Source organism: Balaenoptera physalus (genome assembly GCF_965194825.1).
Source record: "Balaenoptera physalus genome assembly, chromosome: 13".
NCBI classification, from domain to species: domain Eukaryota; kingdom Metazoa; phylum Chordata; class Mammalia; order Artiodactyla; family Balaenopteridae; genus Balaenoptera; species Balaenoptera physalus.
The window spans coordinates 42,340,371-42,365,185 of NC_138892.1; the positions used below are offsets into that span (position 1 = coordinate 42,340,371).

The 24,815-nt window shown below is 43.3% G+C and overlaps 2 protein-coding genes across 7 annotated transcripts in view; one reads left to right on the plus strand and one right to left on the minus strand.

Moving 5' to 3' along the window:
- Positions 1 to 2,782: 2,782 nt before the first annotated feature.
- The window catches only part of ZDHHC17 (zDHHC palmitoyltransferase 17), a 137,404-nt gene continuing 115,371 nt past the window's right edge, over positions 2,783 to 24,815 (minus strand). For 2 of the 3 annotated variants that reach the window (XM_082418986.1, XM_082418989.1), the window contains exon 17: positions 2,783 to 12,149. In XM_082418986.1, the coding sequence (XP_082275112.1) occupies positions 12,005 to 12,149 (145 nt within the window). In that variant the 3' untranslated portion in view covers positions 2,783 to 12,004. Of the gene's footprint in view, positions 12,150 to 15,208; positions 16,194 to 24,815 lie in introns of those variants that run through there. The other variant, XM_082418990.1, reaches the window with a different exon arrangement.
- Positions 16,509 to 24,815, plus strand: part of CSRP2 (cysteine and glycine rich protein 2) — an 18,598-nt gene continuing 10,291 nt past the window's right edge. Inside the window, exon 1 of one of the 4 annotated variants that reach the window (XM_082419135.1) lies at positions 16,509 to 16,878. The gene's annotated coding sequence lies outside the window, so the exon portion shown is untranslated. The other 3 variants (XM_082419137.1, XM_082419134.1, XM_082419136.1) reach the window with 3 other exon arrangements.

Consider the following 24,815-nt stretch of genomic DNA (forward strand, 5'->3'; position numbering starts at 1 on the left):
AGACACACATCCTGATATTCTCTTTTCCCTTTCCTCTCACTCTTTCTCTCATATCTAATATTGTCCCACTGCCTCTCTGCAACCCTGTTATCCAGTCCCTACCCAAATTCCTCCCAACCCTAGCTCACACCCCTTTGCCCTTCCCTCATTTTTTGTGCCTCAGCTTCCTTGGGATCCACTTTCTCATCACCTCTAGTACTTTCCACCCCCCAGCGTGGATCTTCTAGACTTACCCGTTTCTCAAGTTTTCCCTCCACTGATTACCCCAACCTGCATAATAAAGTTCAGGAATTCCCTTAACAAGTAGGGGATGGCTGGGTGGAAGGGACCACGTAGCTACGAAAGACTGGACTATTTTCATCTGAAGAGGTGGAAAATACAAACACTTCTAATGTCTTTTTTCTGTCTCTGCCATCCAAATGATCACACCCCATGGTATATAATTTCAAAATGTGACAAGAATCTGGGATGAGGGTAGAGGGGACGGTGGTGGACTTTTGAATTAAGATCTAAAGAATGAACAAGAATGAACTAAGTGAAGAGTTCAGGGGGTGAGAAAGTGTTCTGAGAAGGAGAGACATCACTGGACAAGACAAGCCTGGGGAAGGTAGGAACTGAAAAGCAGCAGGTTTGTTCAGAGTGAGGGGAGCAGGACACAGGATGAGGCCAGGTAATCTCCAAGCAGCGACAGCAAAGCAGCAGACACCAGTGGCCAAACAGGAGGGTCTGGCCCAAAAGGTCTGCAGAGTTTCCTTGAGTCTCAGGGAGACAAAGGAAAGTACTTTTAATAGTGTTGCTAAGCCCCAGGCTTGAGAGAAAGAAATCCCTGTCAAACACTCCGTTCCTGGACTGCTACACTATAGTGATCTGAGTTATGTAAGTGCTCTGAGAAGAAAGAAAAAAAGTGCCTTCAGTGCAGTGTCTCTTGGCTGAACTTCTTAGTCATCTTTCCGTGATATGCTTAAGTCAGAAAAGGAATCACTGCCAAGATCATTTTGCTGTTATGATTAGTTCAAGTTTCTAATCTTTCACTGCACAGCTTTTGGAGAGAAATTTAATGCTAATGGGAGATAAAAGTTAACTTGTTTATTTGCCTAAGAGTATAGGGGGGAAAAAACCTGGTTTATTTGCCCAAGTGTTTACAGAGATGGTTGGGTTTAAATCTATCATCTTGCAATTTGTGTTCTATTTGACCCATCTGGTCTTTGTTCCTTTTTAAAAAAGATTTTTCTACTTTCTTTTGGATTGAGTATTTTTATGGTTCCATTTTATTTCCTTTGATGGCTTGTTAAGGGTTGCTTTAGGGTTTGTAGTATATGTCTATTACAGTCAACTTTCAAGTGATAATGTACCACTTCACATATAGTATAAAAACCTTACAATAGGACACTTCATTTTCCCACCTCCAGGCCTTCATGCTATTGTCATACATGTTACTTCTATTTACATTATAAACCCTACCATACATCATATACATTGCACTGTTTTCTTGTTAAACAGCTGATGATTTTTCAGACATATTTTTAAAAATAAGGAAAAAATAAGGAAAAAAAGGTCTTTTCTACTCACCTATGTACTATTTCTAGAGCTCTTCATTCCTCTAAGCAGCTCCAGATTTCTTTCTAGTGTCATTTTCCTTCTGTCTGAAGAACTTTTTAAACATTTCTTTTGGTTCAAGTCTGCTGTGACAAATTCTTTCAGCTCTTGTGTGCCTGAAAGTAACTTTATTTAACCTTCATTTTTGAGAGATTTTTTTTTTCTTCTTGCTAGTTTTTGAATTCTAGGTTGACATTTTTTCTCTATATACTTTAAAGATATTGATCCACTGTCTTGTGGCTTGCATTGTTTTCCATAAGAAATCTGATGTCATTCTTACATTTTTTTTCCCCCTCTGCATAGATTGTGGTATTTTTCTCTCTGACTGCTTTTAAGATTTTTTCATTATCACTGGTTTTAAGCAATCTGATTATGATATGCCTTGGTGTAGTTTTCATGTTTCTTATTCTTAGAGTTTGTTGAATCTCTTGGATTTGTAGATTTATAGTTTTAAATGAAATTTGGAAATTTTCTGGTCATGATTTTTAAATATTCTTTCTGCCCTTCTCTTTCAGGGACTCTAAGTCATGTATTTGATCACTCAAAGTTGTCCTGAAGCTCACTAATGCTCTACTCATTTTATTCAGTCTTTTTTTTTTCTGAGTTTCATTTTGGATACTTTGTTGCTGTCTTTAAGTTATTTAATCTTTTATCCTGTGAGTCTGATTGCAGTTTTCACCTTAGACATTATATCTTTTATCTCTAGAAGTTCAATTTGGGCTTTTAAAATATTTTCCATATCTCCATTTAACATGCTCAGGCATTTCTCTACTTTGTCATATGAACTATGGAATATGGTTATAATTGTGTTAATGTCCTTACTAATTTTATTATCTGTCATATTTGGATCTGTTTCTATTGACTGATATTTTTCTCCTTCATTTTTTTTTTTTTTTTTTTTTTAATTTTTATTTATTTATTTATGGCTGTGTTGGGTCTTCGCCTCCGCGCTAGGGCCCTCTCCAGTTGTGGCAAGTGGGGGCCACCCCTCATCACGGTGCGCGGGCCTCCCACCACCGCGGCCCCCCCCGCTGCGGAGCACAGGCTCCAGACGCACAAGCTCAGCAATTGTGGCTCACGGGGCCCAGCCGCTCCGCGGCATGTGGGATCCCCCCAGACCAGGGCCCGAACCCATGTCCCCCACATTGGCAGGCAGACCCTCAACCACTGCGCCACCAGGGAAGCCCTCCTTCATTTTTGACTGTATTTTCCTGCTTCTTTGCATGCCTGGTAAATTTTGATGAGATACCAGTTATTGTGAATTTTCCTATCAATATTCTAGAGCTTTGTTCTGGGATTCAGTTGTCATTTGTAAATACAATTGACCCTTGAACAACCCAGGGGTTAGGGACACTGACCCGCTGCACTGTCGAAAAATCTACCTATAACTTATAATTGGTCCTCTGTGTCCTCGGTTCCTCCACATTCCCTGGTTCTGCATCCTCAGGGTGAATCAACTATGGATCGTGTCATATTGTAGCATTTACTATTGAAAAAAATCCACATATGAGTGGACTCGTACATTTCAAACCTGTGTTGTTCAAAGGTCAACTGTAGTTTGATCCTTTCAAGGTTTGCTTTTAAGCTTCATCAGTCAGGACCAGAGTAGCTTTTAGCTGAGGGCCACTACTGGCTCAATACCTTCTGCGTATTCTACTAATGCTCTGTGAATTAGAAGGTTCTTCCTCTCTGGCTGGTCGGAGCACAACCTATTGTCAGCCCCGTGTGAGCTGTATGGATTGTTTCCTCTGTCCCATTTGGGTGGATCTTTCCCTTGCCTCGGGTAGTTTCCTCACACTCATGCTCTGATCAGTTTTCAACTGAAGACTTCAGGAGGACCATCTGCAGTTCTCTGGGTACTTCTTTCTGTGTCGTTTTCTCTTATCTGGTGTTCTACCATGAAAGTCCTAGCCACCTTGGTCTCCCTGGACTCCCAACTCCATCTCCATAACTCAAAGAGATGACCAGGCCCTACCTGGGGTCCCTCCCCTTCCTTCTACCCAGAAACTCTCTCTAGGTGCTAAGCTGGAGCAGCCATAGGGATCATTTCATTTGTTTTCCACTTCTCAGGGATGACTGTCCTGAGCTGCCTGATGTCCAATGTCTGAGAACTATTGTTTCAGATATTTTGTCCAGTTTTTCAATTTTTTTCAGGTAGGAGGATAAATCTGGTGCCTGTTACACCTTCTGAGCCAAAAGCAGAAGTTTTAAACTGTATGAAACTGGTGGTTCTCAAACTTAAGTATGCATCAGCATTAACTGGCAAGTGTTAAAACACAGATTGTTCACACACAATTGCTGGACCCTCCCCCAGAGTTTCTAAGTAAGTGGGTGTGGGACCTGAGAATTTGCATTTCTAACAAATTCTCAGATAATGCTGAAGCCTCTGGTTCAGGGGTCACACTTTGAGAACATCTGTGTTAAACTATTCGACTAAATATCTCAGATGATATTCATCTACAAATCAGCAATATGGTGTGAACAATATTGATAATCAAGACAAAACCTGTCAGTCATAGAAACTCAATCATAAGTACTTACATAGTGTAGTTTGAAACCATTGGGAGACATATACAACAAGAACTAAAAAGCTGTTCATGCCATCTTATTTGGGTAAATCCAGGAAATAAACTCCCTAGAAATCATGGAGACGAATCTTTTCCAAGGGATATTTCTTAGACCATTAGTACTCTGTGACTTGTTAATAGGTGCTTTGTGAAAGATTTTTAGAGTCAAATAAAGTTAGGAACCTGTAACATGTTAATGTATTTTATGAATCTCCCAAGCGGAAGATAAGAAGAAGTGTTTCCCAAACTTATTCGACCACAGAACCATTTATTTTGCAAAACATCTATTAGTAACTTGAGGAACTTTAATGCTCCTTGGAAGCCAGTTTGGGAAATACTGGAGCAGACCCTTGGCTTTGTAAATTTATTATTTTCAATGTTAGCTATTTGTCAGAAGAAATTTCATTGCTGTAATAATCTGTGGCTTTGCTGGAGCAAGGCGCCATTCCCAGGGCGTGAGTCACTCAGCTAATGAATGAACCCAGCCCACTGCCCACAGTCCATGCTTTAATGTGCCTTTGCTGCTCATCACGCAGTAGCTTTGGCAACAATAAAAATGTGTTTGGTTTGTGAAAATGGCCCTGAAAAAAAAAAGTCAACTATTGGTTTTGGTGGTAGAAAGAAATTAAAAGAAGAAGAAAAAGGAGTTGGTGGAGGTGGAGGTGATATTAAAAAGGGCATCTTAGCAAGAAAATAGACGTTTGGGGATAAATTTTAAAGGCAGTCTCCTAACTTTGTCAGACACTTGGCTCTATATGCAAATGAGCTCATCCTATAACCTACACGGAAACCATCAAAAGTGATTCATGAACTGCTTTAGTGAGAGAAAAACCCTGGCAAGATAAAATGTTGCACAAGCAATCGCCGACCGAAATGTAATTCAAGAGAAAGGCAAAAGCCTGGGCAGGTGTTTCTGTGAAGCCACAGGAGGCGAAGACACTCATACAGTAAATAAAGTTGGCTTCTAGAATTTAAAGAGGAATTTTCCTTTGCATATTATGATGTTAATAAGGGGGGTATGGCCTTGGCTGACTATACTCCAAGGAAATGGAATATGTTTCATCCTAAGCTAAAGACCCCGCAGAAGAAAATACCTGAGAAATTTCATGCCTCAGGACCTACAGAAGGCTGTAGAGGAAAAGAGAGCTGCTAGTCACAATGATTCTTTTACAAGAACCTAAATTCAGCTTCTCCTATTGCCCCTTTCACACTCAACTTGAGGATTTTCTCCATTAACTTAACCAATGTTACCCAGTATTTATTAAGCGCCAGGTGGTATGACAGTTACAGGGTTTATAAGTATAAAGAAGCCGGAGCCCTGCCTGCAAGGAACTCATGGGTGGAGGACTTTTGAATTACTGACCCACCACAGCTGTGTTCCCGCAGACTCCCTCACTAAAAAGTCAACTCCATAAGGGCAGATATTTGATGTGTCTTTGTTTGTGGAATACACTTTAATTGATTAAATGAATATGCCTTATAATAAAGTTTGAAAATGACCTAGATATTTAAATATAGAATATTGACTCAAGCAAAGAGTTAACACAGTGAAATACTAGGCAGCAATAAAAATAAGAATTAAATAATGTCAAAGGGGAAAACCAAATAGATAGAGTTATACCAATTAGCTATCTAAAATATCCTGAACTTTGCCTTTTCTAGGTTTGTGCTCCAGTTATTCCCTGGAATGGCTCTTCCCTGCCCACATCTGTAGATGCCCTACATCTTTAAGGCTCAGTTGAAGCACCACATCCTCCCTGAGGTAGCAAGACTTCTGAATCATTCCATTCTCAAAATTAACCTCCTAGAAGATGCTGGTAATTCTCACCCATATGCCTGTAGTTCTACCTTCAACGTTCACAGGTGGATTTCCGACTGCCAGTAGCGGTGTGTCTTTGGTTGAGGACCTTCTCCGAACCTGGAGAACACTGCTGTGTCCACTTGCTTGGCAGGTCAGAATGCTGGAGAAGTAACTCCCTACAGAAAAGTCCCTGCTCCGAGACTGATGGAAGTTGGTTGTTTCAGTCAGCTTGGGCTGCCATAACAAAACACCATAGATGGGGCGGCTTTTAAACCACAAATTTGTCTCTCATAGTTCTGGAGGAGCTGTGAGGTCCAGAATCAAGGTGTCTGCCACTTAGGCTCCTAGTGAGTCTCTCCTCCCAGCTGGCAGACCAGGAAGTCTTCTTGCTGTGTCCTTACATAGCAGGGGGAGAGAGAGAGAGAGAGAGACACACACAAAGCCCTCTGGTGCCTCTTATCCTATCATGAGGACACTACCCTCCTGACCTCATCTAAACCTAATTGCTTCCTAATTTAGGCCCCATCTCCTAATACCATCACACTGGGGGTTGAGACATCAACATAAGGATTTGAGGAGGACACAAAATTCAGTCCATAACATTGGTGAATAAGCATCTCAGCTCCTTTGCTCTGTGGGTGGAATAACTCTGAGGTTGTGTCCATATCATCTTCCAGTTTCCCCAGGGGATGAAGCTCCTATTCCCCACTGTGGCAACTGGTTTGATAATGTGTCTTCTGTCGGCCACCTTCTCTTACCTGTCTCACTTCCGCACTTACCTTCCTTCCTACACCTTCCAGAGAAAACTATCAGTTCTCGCATCCTTGCGTCAGGATCTGCTCCCCATCTGGGCTCCTGTATTGTAATGTGTCTCACATTATGCTCTCTACTGTGGGGCTTTGTGAATGTCTTGGCTCCTATAACTAAACTGCAAACTGTTTGAGAAGAGAAACCTTTAAATACTGTATCCCCCAGAGCCTAACAAAGTACCTTGCATATAGAAAGTGCTTTAAAAAGAAACTAGATTAACTACATTAATCAAATTGAGTATTTTTAGGAGAAAAGCACTATAGAAATCTAATACCTAAATAGTTCACAGCATTCTCTGTGGCACTAAATAAATCAAATTACTTAAGCAAGTTTTTATGAATCATAGTTATTGATTTAAAAATCTTATAAGCTATTGTTTCAAGTTCAAAGTTGGGCTTCAAGTTTTACATTGAATATATTTTAACATTTTCTGGTTGAAAAAGCTCAGCATCCATTGAGGGAATTAGAGGGGACAAGATTTGAATTGGGTCCGTATTTTTCTTTTTTGGCTGTGCCACACGGCTTGCGGGATCTTAGTTCCCCGACCAGGGATCGAACCCGGGCCCCCTGCAGTGGAAGCTCGGAGTCCTAACCACTAGACCAACAGGAAATTCCTTGTATTTCTTTTTTTAAAAATAATTTATTTATTTATTTATTTATTTTTGCCTTTATTGGGTCTTTGTTGCTGCACGCGGGCTTTCTATAGTTGCTGGGAGCGGGGGCTACTCTTCATTGTGGTGCGCGGGCTTCTCATTGCGGTGGCCTCTCTTGTTGTGGAGCACGGGCTCTAGGCACACAGGCTCAGTAGTTGTGGCTCGTGGGCTCTAGAGCGCAGGCTCGGTAGTTGCGGCGCACGGGGCTTAGTTGTTCTGCTGCATGTGGGATCTTCCCGGAGCAGGGCTCGAACCCGTGTTCCCTGCATTGGCAGGCGGATTCTTAACCACTGCATCACCAGGGAAGCCCCTCCCTGTATTTCTTAACATAGCATTCAGAAACACACATGGTCTAGCCCCTACTGCCCTTTCTAGCTTTATCTTCCATTCTCTGTCATCATTTCCATATATACAGTGGTGTGATCTTCATGCAGAATATTTGTAGTCGATTTATCTTTGCCTGTTAACAACACTGCATAATGCCACAGATCTCACTTCATAAGAAAAATTATCACTGTTTGAAAAATGGCAATGAAAGGTGTGATACGAGGAGAAAAAGACAACTCCAAATAATAATGCATCTTGAGACCCCACTTTTCTTCCCTGTCATAATTATATTATCTTTGAGTCTTCATTAATAAATTTATTCAAATATCAAGGAATTTGATAACACGACCTGAATTTGAATAATGGTTTACACGCCTTTCAAAGTTATTTCCAAGGTCTAATTCCGTGGCCAGTATCTTGAAGACAGATATACACAGGACACAAAAAGACAAGGGCACCGCGTCTGTGTCATGTAGAATCATAGGAACATAAACAATAAGCATCATTCATTTAAGAAAAAATACAAGGAATATTCATTCACGGTAGAAATATCAGCCAATACAGAGAAATGAAAAGACGATAAGAACACAGTAATACTTCTGATCAAAGAAAAGTACTACTAAAATTTTAGTGTATACGGCCTCAGACTTTTTTGTACAGTTTTTTTAACATAGGTACTTAAAGGGCTCATGGTGTGCCCATGTTTTTCCCCTCCTTTTGCACTCAGCAATGTAACACACTGTGGCAGACACTACACACAGGCTCACTCAATACCCACTCATCTTCTATCATGGCCTCCATCCTCCGGAGGCTAGAAAGCCAAACATTTCCAAGACTCCCTTGCAGCTTGGCTTCCGCATGTAACTGAGTTTCCACCGTGCCCTGATGGAAGATACATTCCCTGAGCCAGATTTGGAAGGCAAATGAGTGACACGAGGTGATGGCCATGATCAGGGATGACAGATCTTCTGGTAGCTGAGGTAGAAAGTCTACTCTCAGGCTCTAGGATAATAGCCTAGAGGTGGGCATGGGCAGCAGTGGGATCTCCTTTCACACTGTGCCATACTGGAGTCAGCCATTGATCCTGGCTCTGTAGCATCATTTGCCTCCCTGCTCCTCTCGGAAATTCTGTTGTCTGCAACTAAGAACCCTAATAAATACATGTGAACACCTTTCCGTGTCAAAAAATATCATATAATTGCTACCAGTAGAATCATAGAATTTTAGAGCTCAGTGGGAACTTAGCAGTTAGCTAGTTAGGAAAACTACGCTCAAAGAAGTTAAATAACTCACGTTTCCTCAGATGGATAGTGGTGGAGGTAACACCACATGCATATCTCCTTATTCCCACTCTGTATAAGGAATTTATTCCGTGCTTGTGTCCCAATGAGGAGATGGGACAAAAATGGCTGTGCTCCAACTTAAACTTTGGTGTCTTGTGTTGCTAACACATTCATCCATCATCTGGCAGGCTTTAGCCCAAAGATGATAGTCAGAGTGTGATGCCTTTTTAATGTGCTGCTTCCTCTTCACATTCCATCTGCATTTCTACCCCACGCCCACCCCCCAGCACAGGTCCATCTCCAGACCTGCTCCGCTGGACGAAGACCAGCTGGCTTAGTCACGGTGCCACCTCTAAACACTGCAGCCTTCACTCCAGTCGGCTATGGTGTGGAGCGTCTCCTCAGACTACAGAGGTTTCTGTTTGGTTTGTTTGAATGAAGACTTGCTCCCAAGGAGCTAGTGGTCTTTAGTGCTGTCAAACAGAGATACTTTTTAAAAAAAAAACTCTTCTTAGGTGACAGAAAAGAATCATTGTTGAAAGGCCCCATTTGGGAATGGAAAGAGTGTGAGCTTTGGATCCAGACTGGATTTGAATCCCAGCTCTGCCACTTACTAGCTACATGGCTGTGGGAAAAGTTATTCAGTTTCTACAAGTCTCTCACTTTACTGAACTGGAAAATGGAAAGAAAGATAATGCCCTTACAAGCCTGTTCTTTGGACCAGAAGAAATATTCCTATAATGTTTGACGTACAAGGGACATTCAATAAATAGTTTCTGTTACTGCGTGTCAATATATGCTGTTGGCTTGAAGACCAGCCAATGGTGTATATGTTGGCTCTTCCCCACTTACGATTTTACAGCTGAATTTGGACAGAAGAGTAAGATCACTCCAGGGGAGCCCACTGCTATTTCACAGAGGACTCAGATGGCTGTGTAAGTTCATATAAACATATATATTTGAGCTCATACGCAGCCATTAACAGGTCAGTGGAGTTTGCTTCTGCTGCAGCCCTCCAAGTCTTCCACTGAAGTGAACATAGGGACAGATAAATCAAAAGCTTGGGTCTTTGAACATAGGACATTATTTAAGAATTAGGAATGGGAATTAGGTATTCCCACAATCTTTTTGGAACAGTGTAAGTCAATAATGTTTAAAGTAAAATCTAAGTCAGCTTTCCTTATAAACATATAAATACAGAACTTAAAGGAGCTGTTTTTTTAGGTTTTAACCTTTCTTCTATAGCTCAACACTTTTCTTATGAGGTGAGAGCTGCAGGAACATGACAGTTTTTATTTTCTTTTACAAGTAGAGGTTCATTTTACAAATGACATTTAATTCCATATGTGAGGACTACAAAAAAATCTTGGCAGGCATATGCTGTAAGTAATTAAGTGCCTGTCAATTATAGCATTGTGCATTGTTTCCAAAATCCTGTTAACTTTCCTTACATCATTTCCCAGAGAAGCATTACATATATACATATATATGATGTTTTAACTGGAAATTTTTATGAGGTTTTCTCTGAAGCTTTGTTTGATGATCAAAACACATATGAAATATTGTTTAACTACATTTGAAATGAAATATACACCCAAATGCTAATTCTTAAATCCCAAACTGGACTAATTTTCTACTTAGTCTTTTTCTGAACAGAAGGGAAAAAACCAGAATAATTTGATAAGCACTATTGCAGATTCTAAAATTTTTTTCTTGAGATTTAGTGGATAAATATACATTTACTTTTGGGCTTCCCTGGTGGCGCAGTGGTTAAGAATCCGTTTGCCAATGCAGGGGACAAGGGTTCAAGCCCTGGTCCGGGAAGATCCCACATGCCGCAGAGCAACTAAGCCCGTGTGCCACAACTACTGAGCCTGCGCTCTGGAGCCTGTGAGCCACAACTACTGAGCCCACATGCCACAACTACGGAAGCTCGTGTGCCTAGAGCACATGCTCTGCAACAAGAGAAGCCACTGCAATAAGAAGACCGTGCACCGCAACGAAGAGTAGCCCCTGCACACCACAACTAGAGAAAGACCGCGCAGCTACGAAGACCCAGCACAGCCAAAAATAAATAAATAACATAAATAAATTTATTTAAAAAAGAAATACATTTACTTTTATACAATCTGTAGCAGGAAAAAAATTTATATAAAAGTTAGAATAGGGCTTCCCTGGTGGCGCAGTGGTTGAGAATCTGCCTGCCAATGCAGGGGACACGGGTTCAAGCCCTGGTCTGGGAGGATCCCACATGCCGCGGAGCAACTAGGCCCATGAGCCACAATTACTGAGCCTGCGCGTCTGGAGCTTGTGCTCCGCAACAAGAGAGGCCACGATAGTGAGAGGCCCGCGCACCGCGATGAAGAGTGGACCCCGCTTGCCGCAACTGGAGAAAGCCCTCGCACAGTAATGAAGACCCAACACAGCCAAAAATAAATAAATAAATAATAATTAAAAAAAAAAAAGTTAGAATATATATTTTTTATTTTCCTGGAAGTATCTGGTGTTTCTTATCACACATGAGACAATAAAAAATTATTTAATTCATCCTCTAGTTTGCTCTGTTCCTCATATTACAGTTTTTGGGGGGAAAGAAATAAGTTTCCTAGTGGTTGTGGCTTTGAGAATTTATTCCCATCTCTCACCAAAACAGTATCTTAAGACAGAAGTTAACATTTGTGCAAAACTTCAGAATTGTGACCTTTCTTAGGAAATTCCATTTTGTGAGTGTACACATAATCATATATTTATCCGACATTGTCTCATAACCAAGAGGTCAAGTAGGGTAAGCACTGAAAGATGGTGACTGGTTTGGCAATCAGGGACTCTCTGATGACCGCAGTGAGAGGTTCGGAGTCTCTCATGAGGGTGCCGTCAAACTTGTAGCAAGGGCTGGAGTCGTTTCAAGCTTGACAGGACCGTGGAATCTCCTTCCAAGCTCACTCATGTTTTTGTTGGCAAAAGGCTTCAACTCCCCGGGGGGCTGTTGGTTGGAGGTCTCTGCTCCTTACCATGTGGGCCCTTCATAGGCTGCTTGAGTGTCCTCCTGACATGGCTGCTGGCTTCCCCAGAGCAAGTGATCCATCCGAGAGAGAGAGACAGAGAGACAGAGCTGGAGAGGGAGAGAGAGAAGGGAGTCGGGGGAAAATAAGGAGGAAATCACAAGGCCTTTTATGATTTAGTCTTAGAATCATACACTTTATTCTATTTTCTGGAAACCAGTCACACACTCAAGGAGAGGGAAATTAAATGCTGCACGATGAAGGGAGAAGTATCAAAGAATAGTTTTAAACCACCACAATCAGTTGGGAGTCCTAGCGGCAAGTAACAGAAAACCCATTTCAAAAGGGAATAAACAGGGCTTCCCTGGTGGGGTAGTGGTTGGGAGTCCGCCTGCCAATGCAGGGGACACGGGTTCGAGCCCTGGTCCAGGAAGATCCCATATGCTGTGGAGCAACTAAGCCTGGGAGCCACAACTACTGAGCTCATGCACCTAGAGCCTGCGCTCCGCAACAAGAGAAGCCCTGCTCGCCGAAAGTCTGCACGCAGCAATGAAGCCCCAACTCAGCCACAAATAAATAAATAAAATTAATTAAAAAAAAAAAAAAAAAGGGAATAAACATCAGTGGGAATTCATTTGCTCCCCAAATGAAAAGATCCTGCAGGTAGACAAACTTTGTGAGTCATTTGTTCAGAGCTCTGGCTCCATTTCTCTGTCCTTTCTGTGCTGCATCATTCTCAGGCTGGCTTCCTATCAGCAAAAAATGACTGTAGCAACTCTAGGCCTCATGTACACACACAGCACCTTCCAGACAGGAGAACACGCTCCGGCTCAACATCCCAGCAGAGTTCAGAGACTCCCTCTGATTGGATGGGATTAGGTCACATGACTCCCCCATCCAAACCAGGGATTGGAAGGCCTAGATTGGCTCCAGGGCTCCACTCCAGATCAGGGCTGTAGAGGCATTTCCCTAAAGGCATACGGACCCCCCCCCCCAAAACCTGGGCCTCTCAAGAACCTACTACAAAATTCAGGGAAGGTTTTCTCAGCTTTTTAAGATATGGGGTAGATAGCATTTCTGTAATCGGAAAGGAAAGGAAGCAGTAGAGACAGAGAAATTGAAGAGCAAAGAAATATAACAAAGAATGCCAAAATGAATCAAAAGCACAGGCAGAGTGAATGTTCTTGGTAAGGGCTGGAGAACCACCTGTTCCCCTGAGGTCAGGGACAGCAAGTGTAAACATGGGAGAAAAGATGGGCCATTCGAGGCAAAGAGGAGGAAGGCTGAGGGCAATGTTGGCTGGTGGCTGGGAATTCGGATGAAAGAGAAGGTGATGTCATCAACTGCAAAGAAGAGAGAAAAGTGGAATAGGGCATTTAAGGGGTTAAGATGGATGAAACGGACTGGTTCGGAGGGTAAAGTTAATGGTATTTTTTTTTTTTTTTTTTTTTTTTTAAAGAGATTGGATTATTTATTTATTTTTTATTTTTGGCTGTGTTGGGTCTTCCTTTCTGTGCGAGGGCTTTCTCTAGTTGCGGCGAGCGGGGGCCACTCTTCATCGCGGTGCGCGGGCCTCTCACTACCGCGGCCTCTCTCGTTGCGGAGCACAGGCTCCAGACGCGCAGGCTCAGTAGTTGTGGCTCACGGGCCTAGTTGCTCCGCGGCATGTGGGATCTTCCCAGACCAGGGCTCGAACCGGTGTCCCCTGCATTGGCAGGCAGACTCTCAACCACTGCGCCACCAGGGAAGCCCAATGGTATTTTTCATACTAGTAGAGCTAGAAAAACTCTGCTGTAATAAGAAAGCATAAGCAGAGCTAGGAAAGCAAGAAAGCTCTGGTAGAAAAGAAAACCTAAACAACACTGTAAGAGAAGATAAAGAACTGAAGAGAAATAGTACTCATTAAAGAAAAGTTTAAGAAATAATGCAGGTTATAAGAAAGTGGGAGTTTGAAGCAAGTTAAAAAAAAGCAACTATGGCAAGTATAAAAAATGATACTTTAATCTACCTTTCAGACTTTAAGCATATATAACTTATTATATTCTCTGCCAGAAAATGCCTCACAGAGTATTAGGGTTGAGTATGAGTAATTTTTAATTCCCACCACTGCTGCTAAATCTTCGCTAAGAAATAAGGTGGGAACAGCTGCTTCTTTATTATTAAGCATGTACATAAGCAAAATGAGAGAAATTATTTTTTCCTTTATTTAATGTATACTAAAAGATTCCTCTCCACCTAGCTGGCTTCTGGGAAGGAATCCTTGCCCTAAAATAAAATAAAGAAGCCCTGTGTTTATATTCACACTCATCTGGTTCAGAGTTTTGTTAAGAAAAAGTAGCATGAAATAAAAAGAATAAAAATATTTGAAAAATCTGACCTTGGAGCACAAGGTCACGAAGAAAGGCAACCTTGGTTCAGCTTGCCTTAGGACAGCAACGTTGACAAAGGATTTTGATTCAAAATTGGTTAATGGGTTCCAGAGACTGAAGGAGCTGTTACAAGTATAATGTGCATTTCTTGGGAAAAAGAAACATCCTGCTGGACACATTTAACCTTCAATTTTGCCTCTTATAATAAGGTTGAAGGAGTCAAACAGACTAGGACCATATGGAATTAAGAAAGGCTTATTCTTCTCCATGAGCGCACATTTCTCCCACTAGCCTTCCCCAGGCACGCAATTTACTTTCTACTGGCAGGCTCTTAACTGTTTTGGAAAACACTTAATACTTTGTTACTACCAAAGCCTTCAGTAGTCAGCATAAGATGAATGCTCAGCAAAGTCCAGTTTCTACTTCTTTCTCAAGTCAGAAGAGGACATCAAGATACCCTTGCTTAATATAACAATCATCATTTGTGGAGTATTTACCAGGTGCCACGTGCTATAGTCTGATTTAATCCTCCCAACAATGCTACAAGGTGTGTACTGTCATCATTTTACAGATAAAGAAACAGATACAAAGAAGTCAAGCATTAGGTCCAGCTCACAGAGCTAGCAGGAGTCAGAGCTGTATGCTGAAACCACATCTGTTTGTTTCCAAAGCTCACACTCTTTCTTTTGCACCGCTCTGTCTAAATAAACTGAAAGGATTTCCTAACATTTAGAATGAAAAGAGTCAACAGTTTAAAGAAATGTTTAAAGAGAAATAAAGTATTTTTTAACTGTGGGTAATTAAATACAAATATAGATTTATTCAAAACCAAATGTTGCACATTATCCCCAGACTCGCTGTAAAATACACTCAGACAAAGACATAGAGGGACAGACAGCAGAAATACTTTCAGGTCAGGAGCAAGCCCAACGTCAAATGCTAGGAGGTGGCTGTGGAATTTAGGGACAACATGAGCATGTCAGAAAGCAAACAGGTCAGGTCATGGAGGCATCGAAAAGAACCCAGGGGTAGGAGAGAAAGGACAACAGTGTGCTGAAAACCAGTGCGGCATCAAAATTCAGCGATAGTTTCATTCGGTAGAAACACGACATAAACCAATGCAAGAAAAAGTAAGTACTGGAAGCAGCAGAGATAAAGGGAATGTCGAATCAGAAGGACAGAATTTTCATGTTGCTCTTACATTAGCTGATGTCATGAAAACATGGACTGCCCATATTTAGCAAAGCTCACAGCAGGCAGGAATACTTCCAGACTCCCGCCACAATATCAGGAGATGTCAATCACCACTATGTGTTTTTGTACAGTACTGGGTGGACAGAGAATAAGGCTGCTCTTATAATGGGTTTATCCTGGATTGGCCCCAGCATATAAAATAAAACAATAATAATACTATAAGCCACTTCTGCACTTTATCATGCAGATATAAACCAGGACAGTGGTTCTCAACCAATGCCCTCTGCCCCCTCCCCAAGAGGGCATTTGGCACTGTCTGGAGACTTTTTGACTGTTCCAGTGTGGAGGGAGGGGTGCTATTGGCATCTAGTGGCTGTAGGCATCCTACAACGCCCAGGACGGCCCCCATAGGTAAGAATTACCCAGCCCCAAATGTCTACGGTGGGGAGTTTGAGAAGCTCTGCACTAGAGGAGGCTATTGCGTTTCTGGCCTGAGGGAAAGCCTTGGTCACTGTCTTTCTTGAGTGCTCCACTTTCCCAAACATCAACTCTCAGGGAGCCTCACTTCTGGCACAGAGGTCATCAGTCGGCCTAGAATGTGAACAAGATAAAGATGGCATTGTTTGTTTTTCTTTTCATCTAAAACAATAAATCAGCCTGTAGTTCAGGTATTAGGTCCCCTCGGTTGTCATTGCTGTCCCTGGACTTTTCTGATACCGACAAATGTAATCCCAAGGCCTTTTGGCGCTCGGGTTTCTGGGTGGGTTTGCCCGCCCCCCTGCACCGCCTCAGTAGCGTGTGCAGCCGTGCCCCGCGATGGTGGGAAAGGCAAAACACTTGAGTAATGAGGCTTTTTTGGTAACGTCATTTATTTAGTCTAGATGAGAAATTTCGCTCCTTAAGAACAGGAAGGTTGCGGATTCCCAGAAGCTGGAAATCGGGCCAGCGGATACTTGTCCACTGGGGAAGTTAATCACGTTGAGTTTACTTATAAGGGTAAGGCACGGGACGGGGTGGTGGAAACTCCCGATGTGGCCGGTTTTCTACTGCTGGAAACTCCTCGACCTCGTACTGTTCCCTCCTGAAGGAGAATTGGCAACCGCGGTCGGAAGGGCACGTCGCAGGGCGGCGAGGGCTGTTTCCCGACGGGACAGTCCCGCCGTCCGGCCTCTCTGCAGGGTGAGGAAGCCTCCTTTCCCGGCTCCGGTTAACCACTTCTAGAAACTGCGGGCTCCCGTTGCGAGCGAGAGGAGTAAAGTCGGCGGGAGCGGTCCCGGTACGTGGGAAGATGCTGGGCGCGCGGGAAGCAGCAGGAAGAGGCGGGATTCTGCCTTTGTCTCTCTGTCTTTACCCCGGAGTCCGGCCGCGAGCAGCTCCCCCCTCCCGCCCTCCGAGCCGGTCCGGGAATCGGTCAGGCGCGGCGCGGCGCCGCGCGGCGGGGCGGGGCGCGGAGGAGTGGGGGCGGGGCGCCCACAGGCCACGCCCACAGGGGGCTTGAAAAGGTACCGGCGCTCCCTGCGTCCCGGCTCCCGGACTCACGCCGCGCTCGCTCCGACTGCTTCTCGCTAGTTCCGCCCGCGGTGCGTGGTCCTGCTTGCGACTCGAGTGAGTAGGGAGGTGCGGGCGTCTCCGCCGATCCCGGGGGTGGCGGTGGGGTTCCCTCAGCCTCCTGGGATGCGGAGGCCGCCCTGCCGGCGCCCCCTCTCATCTCCTCCGACGTCCCCATCGCGGTCCCCATTTGGTCCCCCTAGCCATCCTCCTCACCCCTGCGCCCCGATCTCCACACACCTGCCCCGTTCCCCGTGGCCGCCCCAGCCCTGCTCTCGGATCCCGGGTCCGCTGCGCAGAGAAATAATCGTGCGCGACCTCCATCCCGGTTTCTCTGGGAGAGAGAGGTGGGATCGAGAGTTTCGCGGGGCTGCTAATCCGCCTTTTAGTAGCCTAGGGCCCCCTCCTCCAGTGGCGCGTTCTCTCTTCGCAAAGGGGAGGGCGGGATCCGAGTCTCGGGGTCTCCTGTGCCCCGAGTGTGCTGCACGCCGAGGGCGACCTTCCCAGAGGCTGGTTCGGAGCCCTGGGGGTGCGGAGGGGGCTCCCCCCGCCTGTCGAGCCCGGATTCCTTCCCCTGCTGCGGTACAGAGCTCCTGGTATCCCCATTGTTTGGTGGTCTCTGCCCACCGAGCGCTGAAACTTAAATGTTGAAGGCACAGCAGTGAAACGTCATATTGATCACTCCCAGCTTTTTCCGGAACTTTCTACCATTCAGGTACAAACCGGGAAAGCAAGAATGCTTGGTTGTAAATTCTGCAACAGGTCCTGCAAATCACGTCCTCGGTTCCAAAGCTCCACGTAGGCAGTCCCCGGGGGGGGGGGGCAGGGGGGGTTTTCTGAGTCGGGAGACACCCACGTCTGCCCTGCCCCCCCCACCCCAGCCAGGACGTTTGTAGAACGATATTTGTTTAAATGGTTACCCCAAATGTTCAACCTGTTTTATTCTCAGTCTGCAGACCAGACTTTTTCCTTTTCCTTTTCCTTTTATAAATACTTTTTATTTTGGGTAGTTTTTTTAACTCGGCAGTAAAAATGGTCTCTTTAGTTCTTAACTTTTCTAGTTAACCTGTTTTAAAACTCTACTTATAAAAAATGCCAAGAATTCAAATAGGACAGCCACAGAGTTGGCTATAATTTGACTCAAATTTTCAGGAAAGAGATGGGCAATGGATTCTTAAAGGGTGAGTTGCACATACGTTAAAAACTGCATACCAAACGAGAACAAATTTTATTAAGTCCTTTGTGGTCTCCCTCCACACTGTCTCCTTGGTCATTGCCCTCTGAAGTTGACTGCTACTTATACTTTACCAATATTTCTCAAGGTTCTTTTTACCCTGGATTCGTTTCCTTTGCTCTTTCAGAGTGAAGTTAGGTAGACACGGGGGTCTGTATCCCATGAGTCTTTGAAATTCACAGTGCTTGGCTTGGGTGTCTTAAACACACCGTTGGACCAGAGCCAATGCTGGTTAATTGAATGAATGAATGAAGGAATGAGTAAGATTGCAATTGTAGAGAACAAAGATTTAATTGGACTCAAGCAACAGAAATATTAGCAGATTTGATCTACAGTTTCTATCATGAGTTTTTTAATGGATTCCTCCAAATGTATTCACAAATATTGATTGATACCGGTATATGCCAAATACTGGGCTGAAAGCAGTACTCATTGGAGGTCTGTCCTGATGAAATTGCCAACTCACTTGGATTTTGAGGAAACTGTATTTTATACTAAAAAAGCAAGAATGTTGGCATAGATTAGAGGGGGCAGTAATAAATAAGCTTTAGAAGCCTGGGTCCAGCCTTGACGCCGCCACTAAATGTGGACATCTGGGCCTCTAATTTTTCTTCTCTGTCAAAAATCAGGTAAATCAGATGAGCGGGGAAGAGAAAGCCCACAGCAGGAGAGGAGGCATAGCATGGTGAGAAGGACAGGACTGACCAGTTGGGCCCAAAGTCACATCCCAGCTTCAGCAGCCACTGGTTTGATGACCTTAGGCAAGTTATTTTACTCTCTGGTCTCAGTTACTTCATCTTGTAAAATGGGTGTAACAGCACATACCTTGCAGGGGTTCTCGGAAGGCATGCTGTTCCTTGTATAAAACCCAGCCCAGTTTGGGAGAGGTTCCTTGTAATTAGACTCCGTTCTGCACTTTGTTGAATATAGGGGGAAACAGCTATCAGTGAAAGCCTCTTCCAGAAGATTGCTGACTCTGAACAGTATCGCCTAGGCCTTGCCTGGAGGCCAGCTTTCTTCCCTTCACAGATATTCACAGGTTTCCTCAACTGTATCATTTCCTGGGCTGGTATTTGCATGGCATCCCTTGTGCTCTATTGGGTGGGGTTCCCTACACTTGGGGTCTTGATTACCTAGGATGGTAATACCTAACTTTTTTGTGTCATGGAACTTTTTGGCAGTCTGGTGAAGCCTCTGGACCCCTTCTCAAACTGTTTTTAGGGGCATAAAATAAAGTACACGGTACCAAGTTCAGTGATCCCCAGAATTTCAAGGAATCTGTGGACCCCAGGTTAAGAACCCTGACTGACTTAGGGGAGTTTTCTCAAACTGGATTGTGGAGGAGCTGGGCACAAATTCTGATTATAAAAATTGTACATTTAGTGTAAGTCTTAGAGGAAGAAGCAAAAGAAGTATATTGTGAATCATTTGCAAAGGATATCAGGTTCCTTGCTTTTTTGTTTGTACCAACAGTACTACTAATTGTCCTTGACTAATAAGAGGACACATACCATTTAATACACTAGGGCCATATGACTTCCCAGTTAGGTTTCATGGTGGCTTCTCCTCCAGAAGAGAAAAGCGAAGACAGAATCAAAGCTGCATACCTCCCACAGCAGGACAGAAAATACCCAATTTAAAAGAACTTGTGCTAGAGCCATATCAGTCACTACTATATTTGTGTTGCTAGCAGTGTTTTAGTTTTAGTGAAACATCAGTCAAATAAACTCAGTATAGTCTATTTGAATTTCACTGGTATTTTTAAGTTGAATTGTAATTGTGTTTGGGTTTTACAGTTATGAGCCACTTAATAATCTATACCTCAGCTTTCCCACCCATGCAGTGAAGATAATGATAATGCCTACTTCAGTTGTTATGAGGATTAAGTTAATATAAGTAGACTACTTAACATAGGTATAGTAAGCTTTACGTAAGTATTTCTAATTACTGTTATTTATCATGTGGCAGGCATTATTCGAAGTGCTTTACATGTATTGTCCAATCTCAAAACTGCCTTATGACATAAATAAGCAGTATCTCTGTTTTTAAAATGAGAAAACGAGCAGATCAGATAACCAGCCTAAGATCTTTTGGCAAATAAACAGTCGTCTTGGCATATAAATCTCAGTCTGACTCCATGTAAAAATCACACAAACATTAAATTGTTTGAATAATTGAATAGCTCGCAGTTTGCACGGATTGTGGCTATCTGGGGCTGGCAGGTGGAGGTCAGAGTGCCCGAGCCGAGAGCGCAGTTGTGTTCTAATGTGTGATTTGACAGCTGGTCTCCAAATCTGTGTCAAGCTGTCCTCCGAGTAGAAGACATGAGTGGCAACAGGATATAGAATTAGTAATGAATGGTGAGGGTGAGGTGCACAAAGGACAGCTTATTAGATAGAAGGGAGGTTTCCCTCAGTAGGAGGATGGACTTTGGTTGGCAGAGAGGAGTGGTAGAGAGTACTTTTTGGTTGAAAGTAGCAGTTTGGGTATGAGGTTAGCACGTAGAGGACACTTACTAACTGCTAGGTGGATGGACGAAGACTGGCCAGCGAGGAAGGTGTTCCTGCGTGTAAGCTGATAGCTCAAGGACTGATCACGCTCAGGGGGTTTGAATGTTCTCGACCCTTAAATTAGATATGGGAGTTTGGGGGACAGCTTGTGGTTCTGGAGTCAGACATGAGTGGTTGAGCCTAGATTTGCATCTTTGGAGGTCAGTGACCTGAGCAAGTCACTTAACCGCTGAACGTTTGGTAACCATTATCAGGCCCGTTAGTGCTCCTGAAGGAAAAGGAAGCCAAGATTTGTGGAGCACAGGCTTCTGCCAGGTACTTTACGAATGTTATCTCGTTAAATCCTTACAACCATCCTATGGCAGAGCGCTCATCCATTTCCAAGTTATAGCTGAAGACATGGAGGCTCAGAGGTTAAGGAACTCGGCCAAGATCACAGAGCTGGTAACTGACTTTCAAGCTTACATCTGTCTCATTCTGAGCTCCACACTCTTTCTCTTATCCCTGGAATGTCTTAGAGGTGGCACGTGCACTGCAGTTTCTATGGCAGACATTATTAACCACAATGATCTTTAATGTGGAACCTTGACTGGTCTCCAGAATCTTTTCCAACAAAGCTCCAGGAACCCACTATCAATCAACAAGATGAAACTGTTCTGGCATCCCTCTATCAATAGACCATACAGACTTCCCAAAGCCCCTTCTACACGCTTCTGTGCTTTGGGTTATTTTGCTGTTATTTGTTTACATACTTCTACCACCAAAGTAGAACTCCCTGAGAAACAGGCACCCTTCCTTTACCCTTTTACCCTCAGCTCCCAACCCAGGATATGGCTTATAAGATGTTGAATTAATAGATTTATTGGAGAGCTTCATAAACAGTACAGCATTACAGTGTTTATTAGCTGCCCCTACCCTGGAAGAATAACTTGAGATTCAGAAACGAAGTCGGGAGTTAGCTGGATGAGGGTGGGAGGGAGGGAGCTAAGTCAGTTTTCCTGATGTACAGGGATTAGGGGCATACTGAAGGAATGGATGGCCTATGAGGTGGGTAGAAGAAGATGAGTATTGATGACAAAGACTGAACATTGCTAAATACTGATGATAAAGGCGGCCAATAATTGAATGCCAACTGTAAGCATTTTCTCAACTCATTTTCTTAACACCTCTGAAAGAAAGGTTCTGCTACCCTTATTTTGCACATGAGGGAAATGAGACTGTGTGGACTCCAAAATCCACCTTCTTAGTTCATCCTGAGGCCGAGCTCTCTTGAAGACCAGCTTGAGGACTTAGCTTTGGTAGAAGGAGCCAAATGGAACTTGGAGCCCATCACTAAGACACAGAGAGTCCTATCCTTGGCTCAGTGGTATTCACTCAGATAAGGGAAGTAGACTAAGCAGGTAGTTTGGGTTGCAGAAGAAAACCTTTCTAGAATGGGCATTGAGTGCAGCTTAATTTCCAATTAATTACAGCTGTCAAACTCTGGCCTCTTTAAAAATCATTGTAATTGGGGACAGTTACATATTCTTTAACAAGTGACCCCCTCTGGATGTGGCTCAAGATGAAACTGGTTTAGGGGCTTCCCTGGTGGCACAGTGGTTGAGAATCTGCCTGCCAACACGGGTTCAAGCCCTGGTCTGGGAAGATCCCACATGCCGCGGAGCAACTGGGCCCATGAGCCACAATTACTGAGTCTGTGCGTCTGGAGCCTGTGCTCCACAACAAGAGAGGCCGCAATAGTGAGAGGCCCGCGCACCGCGATGAAGAGTGGCCCCCGCTTGCCACAACTAGAGAAAGCCCAACACAGGCATAAATAAATAAATACATAAATAAATAATAAAATTAAAAAAAAAAAAAGATGAAACTGGTTTATAGTAGATTCTCCTTTTGGGAAGTTATAGCATAATAACAAAGATTCTGTATAATAACAAAGCCCTGCCTGTAGTCATAAGATGTCAAATCTTCTGGAAGCATTTAGAATCTGGGTTTATAGACGGATTCACTCGGCATCAGACCAGTTAATTTAAATTACAAGTGGCGGCACGTAGGCTCAAAATTCATGGGTTTGAGTCATTCTGATTCTAAAATAAGGCAGTCAGCGCAGCACAGGTGGGGAGAATGATCCCTGTGGTCATTGGTTATCTAGAGAATGAGCTAACTTTACCGCAAGGTGACTCAGATTTAGACTATAGTAATTTTCTTCTTGGGCTAAGTCTTACTGATTCTGGGTGGTGTCTTAGACTGGGGAGAAGCAGCAAAGAGAAACTGCACATAGGTGTTTGGATGTAAACCAAGCTTTTTAATCCAACACAGTGGATAAATCCTAGTGCTGGAGCTCTTTCAGGCAATGAGAACCAAAGAACAAGACAAAAAAACTGAATTGGCCCATGTTTGGCCTCTTTTGCGAGGTGTGTGTAACGGGGGGTTTTATTTCTCCTCTTACCATTTTGTAAATTAATGCATAGGATCGGGGAAAGGCATGCAGCCCAGATTGCTCAGTGCAAATCCAGTTTGCTGTGATTAATGTCAGCTGTTGTGGAGTACTGCAGCCAAGGGCTTGTAGGAAAAATGAAGCTTTGGGTTTTTGTGTGTGTGTGTTTTTTTTAATATATGCATAGCAATGCCAGGAGTGACAGAAATGGAAGATGGTCCCATTTCCCTCTGCCAAATTCAGCAAACACGCATAGGGGTTCACCCTAAAAGTGTAAATTTGAACTTCATTTCTTAGTCCCCGCAAGTGCAACTGTTGTTATACTTGCAGTGCATTGTAATGTTCAGAGAAAGGTTTATGAGTGACCAATCAGATAACTTTTTCCCTTACTGTTTGTTGCTCTGAGCTGTGTTCTATAGGTGCTAGTCAGTGGGTTTCCTGTAGGAGTACTGATAGCAGGATGGACAGCATGAGATGCCCCTCCCATCCTCAAGCCACCAGTTATCGGATGTCTGCCAAGGCATTTATTTACTGTGTTTTATCTTCACAATATCTCTGTGAGGTAGAGAGAGATACCTTTCCCCCCTTTTTTGCAGATAAGAAAATTAAGCCCAACATTGCACAACCATTATAATAGTGAAGTTAACCCAGGTCTGTCTAAATCAATGTCTTCCTCCATCTCTCCTTTCCTTCCTTCCTTCCATTACGAAATATTTCAGACATACAAAATAGAGAATAACGTAAGGAACACCTAACTACCCACTATCCTGCTTAAAAAATAAAACATAAATCCAGCTGAAGCTTTCTGAGGATGCCCTATTACACCATTAGCCTGGCCCACAGAGAGGGTTATTCAGAAATCCTTAGGAAAGCCTTTAAACTGAGTGGAACTTTTAAAAAGTTAATGACTCGGAAATTTTACTGGATTTACTGAGAATCCAAGAATGTGACAGAGAAGTAGGGCAGTGCTACCTTTGTCTTTATAAGCATAAGATCAAATTGGGAAGAGTAAAAACAAGTTGAAAAAGGAAGGATTCCTTAAAACAATAGAAATGAAATATTTTGACATATGCCAAGCACTCTGGTTGATGGTGTGGGAGAAGATAGAGCTGTGGTCCCCACCCTCAAAGGAAAGAAGCTCTTATAATGGTAAGCTGAAAAGGTATTGGATAGGTGTTTTCCCGAAAAGATGACATATTCACATTTGGCTGGCGTGGCAAGTACAGTAGGAATCAGACTTGACTTACAAGGGGTGAATTCAACCCTGAATTACACAAGCAAAGGGAAGATATTCTTCCTTTTTTAAAAGTCCAAGTTGCTCTATAGCAGAGAGAGAGTAACACAGAGTGATGAGTTAGTTTTTATGTATTTTTAAATGTTATTTAGAGACAACCGAGGATAGTGTTTGTCTTGATAGAAAGTCTGGCTCCTTATTGGTGATTGCTCCAAAGTAATTATGATACAGGTTGGTGGTACGATGATACTTTCTA